General features: G+C 38.3%; 1 protein-coding gene across 1 annotated transcript; it reads left to right on the top strand.

The window, feature by feature from the left end:
• The first annotated feature begins 14,009 nt into the window (after positions 1 to 14,009).
• Positions 14,010 to 17,975, top strand: LOC118690362 (tubulin alpha-3 chain-like). Its single transcript, XM_054515863.1, has 6 exons — positions 14,010 to 14,191; positions 14,636 to 14,807; positions 15,434 to 15,656; positions 16,193 to 16,341; positions 16,677 to 17,357; positions 17,578 to 17,975. Exons 1-6 carry the CDS (start codon positions 14,010 to 14,012, stop codon positions 17,872 to 17,874), a joined length of 1,704 nt encoding a protein of 567 aa, XP_054371838.1. The 3' UTR covers positions 17,875 to 17,975.
• The last annotated feature ends 693 nt before the right edge of the window (positions 17,976 to 18,668 follow it).

Genomic DNA, 18,668 nt, shown 5'->3' with positions numbered 1-18,668 from the left:
AGACTACTCTATGGAAAATAGTAACATACTCTTTTAAAGCCAAACAGTCTACATTGTCCTCCCTTTGTCTGTATTCATACTGGAGAGTAGGGACATTACTTCTTTTTAAGCTTAGTTGGAGAGAACCAAGAAAGTATAAAAGTATGATACTCATTACCTGCCTGAAAATTTGGTTTAGCATGTATGTTTCATTACATTAATACAATAAGATAAGGAGAGATGCTGAATAAGATGAAAACCAGCATGTTTTGTGTTAACAAATACAGTTAGTGAAGAAAGATAACCTGTGAAAAGAATTCTGCTGTAGCCTCTGTAACTCATACTACGATCAAGTGTTTAACCACAGCCTCAGGAAAGGTATGACATCTATACCAAATTCTATGCAGCTTATTTTGAATAAAATGACCTTTATGTCATTGTTTGCCACTATTTCCTTCACAATTGCTGTAGGCAGCTTTTGCAGAAAAGCAAAAATCCCTTTTTTCCCTTGCAGTAGCATCACTTGATACATCAAGCAGTTTTCTGCTCTAATCTGAACATACTCAAAACAGCACTGTACTCTAAACATCATTATTCAGAAGAATCACAGCACTGCTTAGATTGCAACTCAAATATTGGAACTTCATTTGCCATTATGAAACCTATAATCTAAGGTTTTCCTTAAATGGTGACAGCTCAGAGCAACTCTTAAAAGCTTAAGAAGCATTTTTTCCATATACATCTTTGTTTTATGTATAAGGTAAGAAAAAAAAAAGGAACAAAAACCTCCAAACAAGCAAACAAACCCCAATTAAAATCAGAATCACAGGCTACTAACTCAATCTTTGGAATTAAAAATAATTCCAAAAGCTTACTCCTAGAACATACCATTCAAACTTCATGAAAGAGAATGCCAAAAGCCAAAGACTACTTACAGATCATGAAAAGCAGAAGAAAAATCCCAAACAGTCAGAACACCAAGGTGTTTAACTACTTGCTTACTGAACAGCTCCATCAAATCAGACAGGACTTTTCTGTGCTCAGGTTTTACATCTTTTCTCTCAGATATATTAATGGCTTTCTTGGGAGAGACCATAAAGCTTAATACTACCTTCAGTGAGTTATATATGGCTTTGGAACTTGGAAATAATAATCTAATAGATGAGAAAAATACTAGTAATTTGTTTTAGTTGTTTTCATAATCATACTAAGCCATTTTACAAAATGTCAGCATATGTTCACGTAAGTAATGATGTAGCTTGACTAGCCATAGAAAAGGTACTCTTGCCTGTGAAATTCTTACTTGCAAAATGGACATAACAAAAAAAAGGCCAAATTCTCCTTCATAATTGCAAATTATTTTTCCAGCTTATCTCTAAATATCAAAATCTGTAACAGCAAAACACAGAGTTTAACTTGCATAAACTCTATGCCAAACAAAAAAAAAAAAAAAAACCACAAAAAAAAACCCCAAAAATGGCACTTAAAACCCAACTTCAATCAGGTTTAGCTGTCTTCTTGTTCTTTTTCAGCTTTCCAGTGGCAATCAGGTACTGGGGTTCATGCTGTCTTCCATTGTTTGTGTCCTTCTAATTCTTTCTCTAACAGACTTAAAGTATGCCCTTCTCCATAGCTAAGGTCCTGGCTCTCCAAAAGTGGCATCAGTTTGATAGTTTTCTTGTTTTTACTTCCTTTCTCACTCCTTTCATTAGCCCTCTTGCTTCAGATAGTAGATATCTTCCCTTTATTTCTCAGTCCTTTTCCACTTCCTATGTTTGCAATTCATCTTATAATCAGCAGGTTGGTATTTTCAGACGTAAGAGGTGAAAGGCTTTACAAGCTTTATGGACTCCATTTCTCTGCTGTCAAGTACACTTCCCAAATCTAAACAGGACATAAATACAGCAATCTATGACTACAATTCGAAGTCTGAGCATCACAGTGAAGGGAGCAGAATATGTGTTAGGTAAACACGTTATCAGAAGATAAGAATCAAATGGAAAGAAAGGAACAGACAATAAATATTCAGCTAATGCTCAACTGAGATTCTTTAGTGCTGTTTTTTACTCTGTGGTACATGAACGGGTGTAGTTTACCAAATTCTTCCTCCATAAGTCAAGTGGCATGCAGATCAGCATTCCACTGAGACATATGTATGGAAGTGAAAAATGTGTCATTTTTCCACTGCAAGTGGAAAAGCAGTAAAGGAAAACTGTTAGAAAGCTGGCAGCTATAAAATAATTTGTTTTAATTTATTTTGCAAGGACTACCTCATTCACTGACACACGAGTGGATCAGTTTCTACTTTGCATCTACCACGGTCTTATTGTTCAAAGTGTCTATTGAAATTACTAGATAGCATATTGCAATTCATGCCTATGATTCTAGCATTTCATAAAAAAAACTTTACAAAAATCATTGGAGTTCTGTTAAGTAAAATATTAAAAGTGTTTCACAAATTTAAGTACTGCCTTTTTACTAACTCCTGGGAAGTAATTATCAGAGGAACTCCCTCCTGCACCTGTATATTATTCAGAAATAGTAAAAAGTACTTTTAAAATTTTGAATTAAATACCTTCTTTGGACATAGCCTGCAAAAGTAAGAATTCTTATGATGTGTCACTGACCACCTTTTCTGAAACAATCGGTCCAGATGATCTCTTTGTTTATCAGGCAATACTAAGATAGAAACATGAAACTAATTGATTTAGAGAGGGTTTTGTCTGAAGGAGAAGACACATTATTTACCTTTTATTACCTTTTCACCTCTAAAATGAGATGAAACGCTTGCAGATAATGATGCCTTAGGTTTTAGCTTTTATATTTTTCAGCTTCTGTACTGCTTTAGTGTGTAGCTCAGAGTTTCATATTAAGGGATGGTAAGCTCTCTTCACAGAGTAGCTAGACAAGACAATTCCTTTCCTAGCTTGGGACCAAGGACAACCACCCAAATTTCAGGCCCAAGAACATAAACAACATGGACTGAAGAGAGAAAAACAAGAAGGATGGGACTTCATAACCTAAAGCTATAATTGGACAATTAACTCCAATATGCTAATGGACCAGAACTTATAAAAGTGAGAGACCTTGTGACTGGTGGTCCATTTATTTGTGACCATTTTGGGTTCATCTTGGATGTAGCTCTGGCTGGGCTCTTGGGCTGCCCAAGGTGTATCCATTGAGGCCTTTTAATAAATTCCTACTTTAGTCTTTAACTCCATCCAGCCTCTGTTCTAGGTCAGCCTTGGTATGGCATCAGTTAGAATGCATGAATACACATTTTGGTTTTGAGGCGTTTTTTCTGCTCTTAAGTACTGTACTAACAAGCAACCTTTTGAAGAAATGAACACTGAAAAAATTTCAGGAGTTTGCATGCTTCTAAATTAACATTTAGGAGCAAATTAGTTTTTATAATTTATTTGAAGCATTTATATTTTGAGCACAAAGACAGCAAAACTGAAAATTAACATGGGACATGTAACCTGAAGAGAAGTATTATCCAAAATATTAAATATGTTATTTATGTAAAATACCATAGGATCAAGCTATAAATCAATCAGAGCCTTAACTTCATTAATTTTTTTTTGTTATATTTCACTTGCTGAAGGCTTTTTGGTAGCAAAGGCTCCTGCTGCAAGTTCCCTCTTCTTGTTCTGAATTTTCAGGATATTATCTTCTACTGAATCCTTCACAATAAACGAAAAAAAGAAAACAAAAAAACCACCCACCCAAACCACTGAAATAAAGATGTTACTTTTCTCTAAATAAAAGTTTAAAATGAGAAGTTTAGGTATTCTGGGAAAAATGCTAGGGGGCTGAGTATCCTAAGTACAGTTGCATTATTTAGTTATTAATTTGTAATCACAGAGAAAAGGGTTGTAAAGCAGTTGGAGGAAAAGATGAGGTCTTTTAATTTTTCTGGGCTTTTTTTGTTTTAAACATTTATTGGAAGGAAATCTATATCTTCTTTTAATGAGGCAGGCTAGCTGCTCTTCCACAGCTAAACAAGCTGCTATGACAATGACAAAAGCGTTCTACATACCTTCAAGATAATGAACTGTAATAGCCAGGCTAACCAACAGCTATACTACCCCATCTGAGTCACTCCAAATAGCTCGAGACATTCAATTTCTAATATTAAAATCTTACAATCCAAAGCACACTTCAACAGTCACTCCACAATTTAGTTTTACTGGTGAGACTGTGATGGCACAATTATTTTTGAAATGCTGTAAAGCTTCTTGGAAAAAAAATATTTATTCATAACCAGAAAACTGTTGGGATTATCTTTTAACTGACCTTAGTAACAACAGCACTATGCTTCTGACCCAGAATGCGACACGTCAAAACGCTGGTCTTCTGCAGGGGGATTCCAAGCTATTAGTAGCAGAAATGAAAAAGTTAAATAATCTCCCTTCAAAACATAGTAGTATGCACATGGCATCACAAAGCAGATATTGTACCATCAACATCATCTTCAACAAATACTGCCTGCAGATGAATTACTCCCTGCCTAATACTCTTTAAGTATTCCACTGTAAAGAAAGGTTTTAGAACTTCTGGTTATATGTTCATAACAAGCAGGAACTTCAGGGAAATGCTTTAAAAATAGAGTTTGTCAGGAATCTAGGAGACATCAAAACAATCCTGTTATTTTAATTCTGAAACAAACACTGCATATACTAACTGCTTCAGTACCCTGAAGAAAAATCTAAATCAGCTGGACATAGGCAGTTACTTAACAGTAAAGTGGACTGTTAAGAAAGCCCACATATGCTTTCATTAGTATATACAATAATCACCATGTTAGATAAACGAGAAATTTTGCCAAACACAAAATGATAGTGTAGCTATTACTACTTATACTTTTGATGTAACATTAAATGTGAGGATCTGTGAAATGCCAGGACTGTGCTCTGCATTTTCCCAGCATGTGTCATCTACCTACAGGTACAGTACTACTAGTTCTCAGAAAATAGATACTTTAATCTACATCAACTCTAATAATGTTCTGTCTCTTATATGGAAGTCTCGTGCAATGGGCTCGCCTTGTCATGTCACCCACATACTGCAGGTTGTCTAAGAATTCTTCTTAATGACTTGTTTTAGATTCTAAGAACCTCTGATGCCTACACACACTCAGAGACATCAAGCTGCAAAATTAGATAAAAGCCAAACAGGTCTTGTTTCTCCAACCTATGGTAGCAAGCAAAAGAGCAACAAATTATGTATTTGTCACTGCAACATGAATATTCCTGGCAAGCTATATACGGCAAACTGTTCTATTATTAATCTCACCATATGAAAACAACATGCTGTCTGGAGGAAAGACCTAGCCCAAACATGCAGAAGTATGTTCCATTCTATTTCTGCTGTAGTCAAGAAAGACTGAAGTGTACCACTTTCACTCTTCTCTCATCAGTCCAGCACAGAAAAAGTGAATTACAGTACTTCTGTACCTTTCTGGAGTATCATCTCATATAAAGGATACTGTATTTTACATTGGAAAATATTAAAAACACCTGAGCCCTAGAGAAATATCTGTATACTTGTGATACTCTCACATTAAAGGGTCATATTTCTTCCTAAAGGTGAGAATTCTGCATCTACGATTGTATTTAAACAAACAAACAATTATAAAGGATGGGGGCAGGGAGAAAGTAATCTAGTTGGATAAATATTCCTCCCTTGCACTGTGGTATTATACCTCTCAGAGAAGGAATACAGCTCTCCAAGTTACAGTTCTACAATAAATCCACAGAATTTGAAAAACTGATTACTCCACTGGTATTTCTGCTTCTTAAATCCTATTACTGCTGCTACTGCACTTCAAGGAATGCTAATGCATGAATGACTCTCATTTGGCACTGTTTATTCAAAAGTGAGATCATAAAGAAAGGATCATGTGGGCCCACTGCTCCTCCATCAAACATACGCAGGCAACCACTGCCATTTGGGGTGGTTACCATCACAGGATGGCTACCAGCAGCATGAGAAGTCACTGTTCAGTGGTCTATAAAGGCAGCAGTTATATTTGGCCCTGGGTTGTCAGATATACCTAGACTTGGTGTTAGCAATGCTTAGCTTATTTTCTTACAACTGCTTGCCACAATATGATGAATTCATTATACCTTATTCATTATCTTCACAGAAGATTAAAATTATTTTGCAGTTTCTACAAGTATTCAGAGAATTGTTGGGAAAAAAAAAACAAACAGACAGACTTGATGGCATTATGGTAGTGTAGGCCCCTTCCAACTGAATGGATCAATGCAGTCCTTACACAGACAATATTTGTGAAGATGCATTGTGATTCATGAAAAAAATTCTTTCATGGCAACTTCTCCATACTCTTACTCATACTTAATTTCTTTCATTTATTAAATAAATAGGTTTTGTCTTCATACTGTTACTATCCATTACCTGATGTCCAAGCTAGTACTTTTTCTTTACAATTGGCGGTGATGGATGCCCAAGTCCAAAGCTAAACTATTGCTTTAATTTACTCTGTTTCTTTCAAGTGCAGATTTTGTTACAGTTTCCAACTGTCAAAAAATTTGGGAATTAACAGCAGAGGAGTGAACAGGGGAAGGCAGGAAGTGAATAGAAAACCCTTAATCTGGTACAATGACACAACACATGAATCAGTTTTGCTCAGGAAACTATTTTGTTATCAATAAAGGTAATTTACATTTTTATTCTTTACAAATAATTTTGCATTTCTGAGTGCTTTAATGAAAGGAAAAAAACTTCCTAAATGTAAGTATTACCAGTTTCCCATGACCACAAAAGGTAACCTCAGACTAATGTCTTAATTTATAAATAAATTCTCAGTAATAGCAGAAGAGACTAGAACAGACAAGTACTACATTAAATATATACTGTTCCTCAAATTCCACTTAATGGCTTTTGCAGTTCATAAACAACAAACAGAAAGCCTCATTGAAAAGTATCGGAAAGAAAGAGAGATATGAAGAATGAACATAGCATATGCTACACTGTAAGATGTCATACCACTCTGTTAGTAGTATTACTAGCATTCTTTCCACTCATAGTAAATAAATGGACAGCAAAAAAATATAGTGTTAAAACAAGAAGATTCTAGGGAAACAAATGAAAGAAAGTTCTATTTGTCTTTTAAACAGATACTCATCATTGTCATTCTTTCTCAGACAGGTTTTCCTTCTGCCTCTTAGAAAAACACCAAAGAAGTTTCACCTAGATTAGGCCATATCATTATGAACAACCCATTACCACAACATCCATTAAAAACACTAGGAAAGCTGCTGTCACATTTAATCCAACTCCACCCACTTTCAGAGACAAAAGCATTATAGTTCAGGACCCTGCTTGGTTGCTTTGGAAACAACAAATTGCTTTCATTCTTTTCTTCTGTGCCATTGACCCATCCAAATGAATAAATGCAAGCCCTGATTCTCTAAAGAGAAAGTAAAAATGTTGAATTTAAGAATCCATTTTGGGTGACAACAGGAAATAAATACATTAAAATCCTGACCTCTGCATATTTAAAACTCCATTTTCTTTGAGAGATCTTTCTAAAACACCATAAAAGGATGTGTTTATTGAAAATAACATCAGTTCTACTTACTTCAAACAGTTTTCTATCAGTGACAAGAAAGTTGCGAACTGACAAACAACCAGACATTTAGCAGCCGGACTTATCCCTCCGTAGTTCTACTAAAGCATGCATAAGAGCGTTTATCTGAAATCAAATTAAGTATTTATCTGAAATGAAAGGAACTTATTTTGACTTGGTTAGAGTCCATTCCTACAGATGGCTTTGACAAAGTTCCCATTAACTGAGAGAAATCACTGTTCAGTAATACCTTTTAAATGAACTAATCTTGAATTCTGTGAGTAGGCTTTCTTCTAATTTCCATAGGAAACTATGGGTTCAGCATTTTTAATAGTCACAAACTACAGGGTGATTGAGAGTGCTTTGGGAAGGAGAATTCAGAACCAATTTTCCAGACATACTTCACATTGTCAAAAGTCTGCAAGTCCTCTATCTCCAGTGTATATGGAAAATAGGAACAAAGTACTGGAACTTCAGAGAATAAGGCTTAAGCCATGGACAGCCCCAAGGCAAGCGATCTACCATAGCAATACTCAAGAAGTGAGAAAGGCTTCCCCCAGATATACTGAGGCAAATAAGGTATGCAAGACCCTTGGCTAGGTATGACAGGGAATAAGGAGGCATCAGAATCTGTCTTGGAACTGACATGAGAACAAAAGGAACAAGGAATGGGATGTGAGGCAGAAGAACGCTGCTAGTTTTCTCAGTAAGGTTTAGCTATGATGACATAAAGGACCACTAACTAGAGAATGAAAGTAACTGCACCAGCTAAAAAGAAAAAGAATAAAAATCATGGTTTATTGTAGAGCATAATGTCTTAAATTAGCTCTTATGTCTCCACAAAAAGATTTTTAAGGAACAAATTTGTAACCAGCATTTGAAAGAACAATTTCTTCATTAAACGTTAAAAACTTAATGTTTCAGAAAAGCAATCCCAAAATGAAAAGGTCAAAGTACAAACAGAAAGATACAAATTCTGGCAGCAAATGAAAGTGAGACAAAGAAAAATGATGTGGCAGAGCTTGAGAAACAAGTCTACAAAGTAAAATAAGAATACTGCAATGTTTTTTCTGACAAGAGTTGTATTGAACATATGCCCATTTAGTTTTCCCCTCTAGAGCAGAATATATATTGCTTAAGTAAGATTTAAGAAATTATTTATTTAGAGTTTGTTTCCAAAAGTAAATTAGGATTTGACTAAGTTTCAGTGGTTATAAAACTGCTCTATCTTCAAAACCTGAAACAAAAAGCAAAGCTCTTTACCCGAAGTTTTATTTAATTAACGCACATCTATGTACCAACAATGACCAGCACCAATTTACAAGTGGTATTCCTTTTGTCTTGTTTCCCTGCTGCAAGGGAATTGCAGTTTGTTTGTGGTGTGATTTTAGTACGCATTTTCTTCTGTGCTGGCTAGACATGCTTGACAGACTTCTAAATAATAACTTAAGGTATGTTATCCATACATATATAATGTTCAGTATATTTACACAATTATAGAGTATGCTCTACAAAGCCGTAATGAAAGCTAAATAAAACATAACAGAACGCACCTTTGAGTTAGATATCCACTCCTGATCAGGCTTCTTTCCATTACTGGAGTCTATTTCCTCTTCTAGGGGACCATTCCACCAAGTTGTCTACTTGAAGCTCATTCCTACAGAGAGGGCATGTGGCTGTGCAAAAGCCCAAACAACATTAAAAGAAATGTATTAAATCTAGTTATTTATAGTGAATGATAAATACCACCTTTACAAAGCACCTTTTATGCATTTATTATATTGATGTAAAAACATCCTCAAGGATTCATTCTTGTAACACAATTTCTCATTTCTGATGTGACAGTCAAAATATTTTATTTGCAAGAACATTAACATGAGCTAAATGCTGCACATTTTATAAACACTCAGCCTTCCTTAAAAGTGAATTGGTCTTCTTTCTGAGCATATTTTTATTGAAATATGTATCTTAAGGTTTTAAAGCAAGGATATATTTGGGCTATGAGAGTAAGATTATTTAAAATATGAGAAAAATAAACCATCTTTCAAAGACAATATCTTTCTTAGTTACAAACAAAAGAATGACCTTTTACCCTTTTTCTTCAAAGCCTGCACAGAAATAATAGCAGTCTGATGAAATATGCTTTGTCAGGACCAGACATGGGGTATCTTCTCTTTTTCCCCAACAGACACATGAAATGAGACATAATTTAACACCAAAAGCCTTTTCCTCTGAAGTACATTTTAGATAAATCAAAATTTATACAATGGCACTTTCATAGGACTACTAAGAAAATTTAATCATAGACTGTGTGCACTATACAAATGGACAATTTTGTGAGGCAAAAATGACAGACATGAAAAACTTCTCCCTAATGAAGCAACCCTTTAAAATTAGGTAACACTATTTATATAGAAATCTGGCCACAGAACCAAGGCATCTTTAGAGAGGATTCAAAGCAGACCTCACAAAGCACATGAATACTGGGGGCTGCTAATCTGGAATGAATTGATAGCCAATTAGAGAGACTAGCAGTCATAGTCTGATACATCAATTTATTGCAGCAATAAAGATATCTTTTCAACAGGCAGACTCTCTAACACAAACAAATTTGAAATAACAGTTTTCCAAACATAGTGAATGAATGAGCCATTCCTGATTTGTCAGCAAACCCAAAATCCTCCAGTGACAGGTCAAAATAAATGAATTCTATTAAATCTGAAAAATATTTTCTGGAAAAAAACCCACAACCTCCTAACAGTGATCATAGACTTTTTATTTTTCTTTTTTAATAAAAAATTCACATCTTTATGCATCCCTTCTCCACTTTAGTACTGTAATTATAAACAAAACACAAAAGTCAGCTGAACATTGCCAACACAGATACTGAAGACTTATGGTAAAAGCATGTGAAAATGACAAAAAAGTCTTACAATGAACAGCCAGAAGAAAAAAAAAAAAAAAGTTTGAATGCACATCTGGATGCACATCTGGCAAGCTTTTGTAAGAATGCAGTTGATACACAAAGACAGATTACTACAGAGATCTTACAGCTTTATTGTGGCTTCTGCATAGGATTTTTACTTACTTGCACAACTCTAAATTTAGTCTCAACAGAAGACTAAAATGAAGGTAGTATTAACTCTCAAGCTGTTACATACCAAGAAGTTTTTCCAATTTTGGTAAATGCTTTTAGGTTAACATTAGAAAGATAAAATTATTTCCAAGTTTGTAACACTGTGACATGCCAAACTTTTCACTCAGCAGTTTTGTGCTTGCAGCTTCACATCTCATTTGTATTAATAATGGAAACCATCATCTTGCCTGGAAGAATCCTGCTTGAACCCAAGTTGCTCTGGGGAGAGGGTATTTTGGTTTATTGGTCTGCTTGTTTTCAAGGTGATACCTAAAGTACTTTCCCATGTTATTTACTATGAGAGAATTGCATTGTAACTATTCAGGCACAGAAAATGCCCAGATCAAATGCAGTATTAGTACAAATACCTATCATGTGGAAACAGTGAATTCCTTTGCAATTTAGATGCATTTAGATGCATGTCAGAGTCAACTTTGGAATTTATAGATGCATGTTTAGATGTCAGTGTTTTGGCTAAAAGCTGCAAAAACTTCCTTGACAATCAGGAATCATTTTGAAGGTAAGAAAGCTTATTCACTCACTGTTTTAGAAACTTATGATAGTTCAAAAGAGCAGAACCCATACCCACCTCTGTTCAGACTTCACTACTGTGAAAGCAATCTATAGACCAACACAGGACTGGACAAAGGCGGTAGTTCTGGAGATTCCATGGTCCTTTCTTGGCAAAACATAGTAAGTAACTTGACTTTACAGTCAAGTAGTATATAATGATGATAATTCCATCACATCATAACCCAGTTTATTTCTCTCCACGTTAAAATCACCAGAAGGTTCAGTAGGGACACTGACTCCTACTAAGAACCTTTGCACTGGAAAAAGGCCTCTGCAAGTGCTCTTTCCTTCACTAGTTTCCCTCAAATTTATCAGAAACTCTAGAGGGTGGGATAGCTGCATCAGAATTTTGTGTATCTGGCAATGGAACAATGTCAGTCCAGAATCCAGACAGAGCACCCTTTCCACCTCTGTCTTCTTAGGTTGACTGACTATGCACAAGCAGGGACTAACCTGTCCCTCCCTGCTTGTTCCTAATAAAGAGCACCAGCCCGGTTTGTGCTAACATTTGCAGCTCTATTCTGAGGGGGAGTCAGAACAACTCCCAAGAGTAAATGCAGCAGAACTAGATACAGATGGTGAGACTACCATGCCATTATATTTCCCTAGAAAGGGCAAATAAAAAGGAAAAGTATGTCTTAGAAGCACACAAGAAAAATAAATACTATGGTTTTCAAAAGAGCAATTCAAGTATACTCATTCACAAGCTTTTCCTGGAGAAAGCCCTGAGAAGTGACTAAAGATGGCCCTTTAGCAAGACAGCTATTTCATTGTCCAAGTTTATCAGCTTTGAAAAAGGAGTGTAGACATGATTTTAATTCAACAGCCAACTTCCAATACACAGCTTTGGTCTCTTTTAAGCACAATAATATATATGATCACATACAAGCAGTGAAGAGGCACCCAACCATGTGGAGGCATACAATGGCTGCACACTTTTACCCCCGGGAAAAAGTAAGGTAAGAACTACAGAACAAGCTTTTGAAAATACTGGTAGACCTTACCACTGTTCAGTTTGACAGCTACTCTCTCCATAGTTTGACTTCAGGCCAATAGTTTTTACAAGCCAGATAACTAGGTTTACACGCTTCACAATTTAAACGAAAAATAGCTTCTGGTGATAGCAGTTTATTGCTTTTGAATTGCTATTAGAATTACTTTTAACCATAGAACAACCAACCTCTTAATTTCTGAGGACATCAAAAATACATGCTTTACAAAACACATGTGCACAGTGTGTTATCACAGGAAGAGTCAGTGATTCCAAGCAAACTGTGCATTCTTCATCTGAACCAGACCTCAGAACCAACTTAATTTTACTCACTAATGTCTCACACAATTCTTTAGGAGTTTTATCATTTGCAAATACAGAAACATACTTAAACCCAGAGATTTCCATGCAGGAAACATTCTGATCTCTCATACTTCAAAACAGTTCCATTGATCAAAATGCAATCAGAACACTTGAAACACAGTGAGGATATAGGCTACAGTGCATAAAAACGCAAGCTGTCCCATACTACAGAAAATTCTGGCCTAACATTTCAAAATATATTAAGAGTAATCCTACTTGGAAAAGCGGTACTTAGAACTTAAAGTATGTGCAGTGATAAGTATGTATGCAACACAATGCCTAAGAGGAATAAGCAATTTTCCTGTGGCAGCTGTTCAAGAAGCAATTATACTATGGATGTGGCATTATTTATAGTTAAGATTGCTTTAAATTTTAAGTAAAGAAATTCAAGCCATACTTGGTTAATAATTAAGCTCTAAATAATTATTGAACAATTTTCAAATATTTTTTCCATCCTGTATTCTTTAGGAAAATAAACAACAACCTTCTAAAAAAGGTTCTGACCATATCTCATTGGTCTTCCGGATCCTGAAAATCAACAAGTGTGTCCTCCTTGTTGTCTTACAAAAACTGCAAATAACACATAATGTTCAAAGAGGCAAAGATGTTATATTTTGACCTATTTCTTTGGAATACCCTAGTACTCTTATATTTCAAGAGCAAGAAATCTTTTTATTTGGCACTTCATTTGATATCCTTACTAATATTTCAACTGAGCATATAAGCAAAAAGGCACCTGTCTCCTCCCTCTTCCTTGGTTGGTTTAAGGAGTTAATGACACAATCTCCAGAAGTGTCAAAGTGAATCTGCCTAGTCAAAAGCAGGGAATGGAAAGTGTGCTCACTACTCATAGAATGGCACTGTAATTACAGTACCACCTCAGTTTTGTATTTCTATCAAATAAATCTCCCTTGGGAAAGCAGATCTGTATGCTTTTACTATCAGGACAGACCACAGGAAGTAGTACTTGTCTATCACTACACCAGTACGGACCAAGCTGACACATGAAAACAACACAGCACTGTGATACCGCCCCACCTTTCCTGCAGGCCTCGGCAGCGAACCCCGGCACCCCGCGGCCCTTTCCCGCCTGCAGAGGACGGGCCGCGCGCGCCCCGCCCCGGGCCGCTCAAGCCCCGCCCCCGGATACAGCCCTGCCTCGTGGCAGTCTTCCCCCTCGGCGGCAGAAGAGCACCCTCGGCCAATCAGAGGCCTTCCCTCGCGCCCCGCCCGCGCGGGTACTGGCCAATGGGGAGCCAGCACCTGAGGCGAGGGGTTCGAGGCGGTTAACGGTCGGCAGTTGGTGCTGGTCGGTCGCGGCGGCGGACGTATTGTGGCGCAGTCGGAGTTCGTCACCTTAACGAGGCACCATGGTGGGAGACGGGATCCTTGCGGCTGTGGGGGGAGAAAGGGCGTTTGGGAGACGGGATCCTTCTGGCTGCGGGGGGAGAAAGGGCGTTTGGGACCGCTTCTGTTGCCGCACTTCAGGGGAGTTCATGACTGCACGTGCTGCGGCGGAACTCGCAAGCAGTCTCTGCTTGAAGTCCCCGTGGTAATTCTAAGGCAGAAGGGTTGGGGAGAAGGTGAGAAATTAGTATGAAACCTTATTAAGTTTAGGGGAGGCGAGGCATAGAAACCGACCGGTAGCTAGCAAGACGAGATACGTGCAAAGGAACTCTGTTCGGAGCAGGTACCTCCCGCGCGAAAAGGCGAGGGACGAACTGAAAGCTCTGTCCAGGCGGCGGGGAGATAGAGGGACAGGGCATGGTGCCGCCGGCCGGATCTATATGCCGGTTTTGTGCCGCCCTGGCGCGTGAAGCCGTAGAGGGCACGGCGCGTGCTCGAGGGACGGCGGCGGTGAGGGCCGGGCCAGACGGCGCGCGCCGTGAGCCGCTCCCTGGACATAGCCAATCAGAGGAGGGGGTGTGGTCGTCGGATGTCAGGGGCGGGCCGGGCGGCGCGTGCCGTGGGCCAGTCGCTGGGGCTAGCCAATCAGGGGAGGGGGAGTGGCCGGCGGCGGTGAGGGGTCCGGTGGGCGCCGCGAGTCTCGTAGCGGATCTGCGGGACTGGAGCGGAGACTGGAATTTAATGAAGCTACCAAAGAAACGGGAAAGAGCACCCAGACACCTTGCTTTTTCTTTTCCGCCTCTGCTTTTTTTCCATCTCAGGTGTAAGGCAGTTGAAGTATTGGGAGATTAAACATACATGGCACAGTTGCTTAGAATCAAGAGCTAGCTTAAGGGGCAGATTATATTTGATTGGGACTCTTAAGACGATTTCACGTAGGAATATGTGTGAAAAAAAGATGTACTAATTGCTAGGACCTAGATACTGGTATGCTTATTATAAAGGAAAATGTACTGAATGGTCCTGTGCAGGAAAGATTCTTGCAACAGGTACCCAGTATGTGGTGTGGTAACGAGTCAAGGAGATTGGGAGGATATTATATAAAGAGGTCTTCCAAAAACTAAAAGAAGAGTAAAAAGAGACTAGGCTGAATATTAAAGTTGGAATATATCTGCATTATATATATATATCCCATTGTAAGGGATAATGAATTTGTATTCACCCATGCTTTCATAGGGACTATGTTGTCTTTAGGATCTTCCAATATTCACAAAGGCAGTGCAGGTCAGCAACGGTGAGTAGTGCCTTGCCAGCAGCCAACAACTTGTTCTCTTAAATTGTGACTTAAGGGCAGCCAGGGAATATTGCAGCAGAGAAAGATCATGGAAGGTACAACCCACGGGCAAGTAGCTCCGTGTCTCATTATCATTCTCTTTTTACTTTGCAGCGTGAATGCATATCCATCCACGTTGGCCAGGCTGGTGTTCAGATTGGCAATGCATGTTGGGAATTGTATTGTCTTGAACATGGGATCCAGCCTGATGGTCAAGTGCCTAGTGATAATACTATGGGACGTGGAGATGATTCATTTAACACTTTCTTCAGTGAGACAGGAGCTGGTAAACATGTTCCGAGAGCAGTGTTTGTAGACCTAGAACCAACCGTAGTTGGTATGTACCCAACATTAAAGATCTTAAGTGAAAAAGTGAGGATCCTTTATGGATTCCCTACTGTCTTTTTTTTTTGTTTGTTTAGAACACTATAGATTTTAAAATGTGTGTCTGGATGCTGTTTTGACATATGTGGTTATTGTTATTGGAAAGAAATTAAATAATGGTCTACCAGTAACAATATCTGGAAAACAAGAGAACTTTTTTTTTATCTGGATCATCTTTCCAGACTGCTGCACTGCATACAGAGTTTTGCTTGAGTGCTATCCAGTATTGTGTCTGTACCTGTAATGTAGTTTTCTGAGTGATCTCTGTGTTCCTTGAGTACAAATACTGCTTTGTGTATGCCTGATGTTTACCCTGAAACAAAGGGGCAAAAGTTGAGCCAATTTCTTAGGCTAGTCAGACACGCTGTGTGTAGTCAGAAATGCTGTCTACACTCTTTTGACACGTGTGCTTTGTGTGTAGTCACTAGGCAGCACACACAGAACTGAACAGATCAAATTTATGATGTGGTATTTTGGGTTTTTTTGTAGATGAAGTACGTACAGGCACGTATAGGCAGTTATTCCATCCTGAGCAACTCATTACTGGGAAAGAAGATGCAGCCAATAATTATGCCAGAGGCCATTATACCATTGGAAAAGAGATTGTTGATTTAGTGCTAGACCGCATTCGCAAACTGGTGAGGATTCATGCTGCAAATTAGTATTTAAAGTACTTGATACAGTTCTAGAGAAAGCTATATTGATGGTTTGCTGTTTTTTTGTTAACAATTTTGTGCATAGTTAATTTTTCAAAACAAAATAAACCTTTTATTGCCTGGTGTGCGCCATCCCCCTTTTAAATAAAAACTCAATCAGTTAAACCAGAACCTTTCAAGAACACTGTTTTTTAAATAATCACAATGTAAAACCAGCAAACTTATGACAGAAATGCTTTTCAATTATTATTTTAATATTGATTTCTCCAAAACCATCAATAACTTTTTTTCTCCCATTTTTTTCCACCTTGTTATAGGCTGACCTCTGCACAGGGCTGCAAGGCTTCCTTATCTTTCATAGTTTTGGTGGAGGCACTGGTTCAGGGTTTGCATCACTGCTCATGGAAAGGCTCTCTGTTGACTATGGCAAGAAATCTAAACTGGAGTTTGCAATTTATCCAGCACCACAAGTTTCCACTGCTGTAGTGGAACCCTACAACTCAATTCTAACTACCCACACAACATTAGAGCATTCAGACTGTGCCTTTATGGTAGATAATGAAGCCATTTATGATATATGTCGTCGTAACCTGGACATTGGCCGTCCTACTTACACTAATTTAAACCGATTAATTGGGCAGATTGTTTCATCCATCACAGCTTCACTACGTTTTGATGGAGCCCTCAATGTAGATCTGACAGAATTTCAAACTAACCTGGTTCCATACCCACGAATCCATTTCCCCTTGGTAACATATGCCCCTATCATCTCCGCTGAAAAAGCGTATCATGAGCAGTTATCTGTGGCTGAAATTACCCATGCTTGCTTTGAACCAGCCAACCAGATGGTCAAATGTGACCCTCGCCATGGCAAGTACATGGCCTGCTGCATGTTATACAGAGGCGATGTTGTGCCCAAAGATGTCAATGCAGCCATTGCCACTATCAAGACTAAACGTACCATTCAGTTTGTGGACTGGTGTCCAACTGGATTCAAGGTATGTAGCCTATTAAGTACATGATAACTAAGTGATTAAGAATTGTGTAGTCTTCAGAGATGTCAGTTGTGCTACAATGTTGTAATGTCCCTGTTAAATATTTTGAAAAGTACAAAATTAAGCTTTTTTATTTACTTGTAATCATGGTGATTTTTGTTAACAGAATTGAGTCTTTAAGCCTTGGCATTTCTAAAGAAAGTTCTCATTTGTTTTCTTAAAGGTGGGCATTAACTACCAGCCTCCAACTGTGGTGCCAGGTGCTGATCTTGCCAAGGTGCAGCGGGCTGTGTGTATGCTGAGTAACACAACTGCTATTGCAGAAGCATGGGCTCGGCTCGACCACAAATTTGATCTCATGTATACTAAGCGTGCCTTTGTGCATTGGTATGTTGGGGAGGGGATGGAGGAAGGAGAATTTTCTGAAGCCCGGGAAGACCTGGCTGCCCTTGAAAAGGATTATGAAGAAGTTGGCCTAGACTCAGTAGAAGCAGAGGCTGAAGAAGGAGACGAATATTGAGAAAACTAAAGCCTGGAAAAATCTGTTCACCAAAACAAAAAAAAATCGCAGAACCCTGTTTGTTTTCAAATGTGCTTCCAAATAAAGTTCCAAAGATTATACTGCTGCTTTTTTTTTCTTCTTCACTATTAATGTGCATATTCATGAAGGAAGGACAATTTGAGATTGCAGGTTTTGGTAGTGGATCTTACCTGCTTTAAAAGTACATAGTAATTTTTAGCTTCCTACATTAGCATAGTAAAAAAAAAAAAATCTCATATTCTTTACTAGTATGGTGACATGAATAGAGCTTTAGAGACATATGGAAGCAGCTCTATCATAGGACATTTGGCTGCAAAAAGTGCTGACCCAGCTGGTTACGGCATGGTGCTAACAACACCAAGGTTGTGGTTTCAGTCCTCGTGTAGACCATTTAGCTAAGAGTGATCCTTGTGGAAATATTCTGTGAAATAACTAGGCTTTTGTTTGGGCGGGGTTTGTTGGCTATTAAGAAAGAATTGGTGTATTTACAAAAAAAGCCTGCTTTTGACGCTGGGAGACGGGAAGAACCCAGGTTTCAGTAGTCTAATGCATTAGGTACGCTCCTGCTGGCAGTAGCAGCTCCAAGCCGTGCCCAAGTGAAAGCTGCTCTGCACACAAACCACCGACCAAACACCCGTCAGCAAGGTCTTCCATTCATGAGCCACCGTTCCCAGTCCTCCGTCTCACGCTCCTCATGGATCACTCTCAGTTTCTCTTTCCACTCGACAGCTCCACCAGTGTAAGGCGCTGCTCTGCCATGACGGAGGATTCCC

The sequence above is a fragment of the Molothrus ater genome, chromosome 10, assembly GCF_012460135.2.
Source record: "Molothrus ater isolate BHLD 08-10-18 breed brown headed cowbird chromosome 10, BPBGC_Mater_1.1, whole genome shotgun sequence".
NCBI lineage: Eukaryota > Metazoa > Chordata > Aves > Passeriformes > Icteridae > Molothrus > Molothrus ater.
This window is presented reverse-complemented; position numbering and strand designations above follow the sequence as displayed.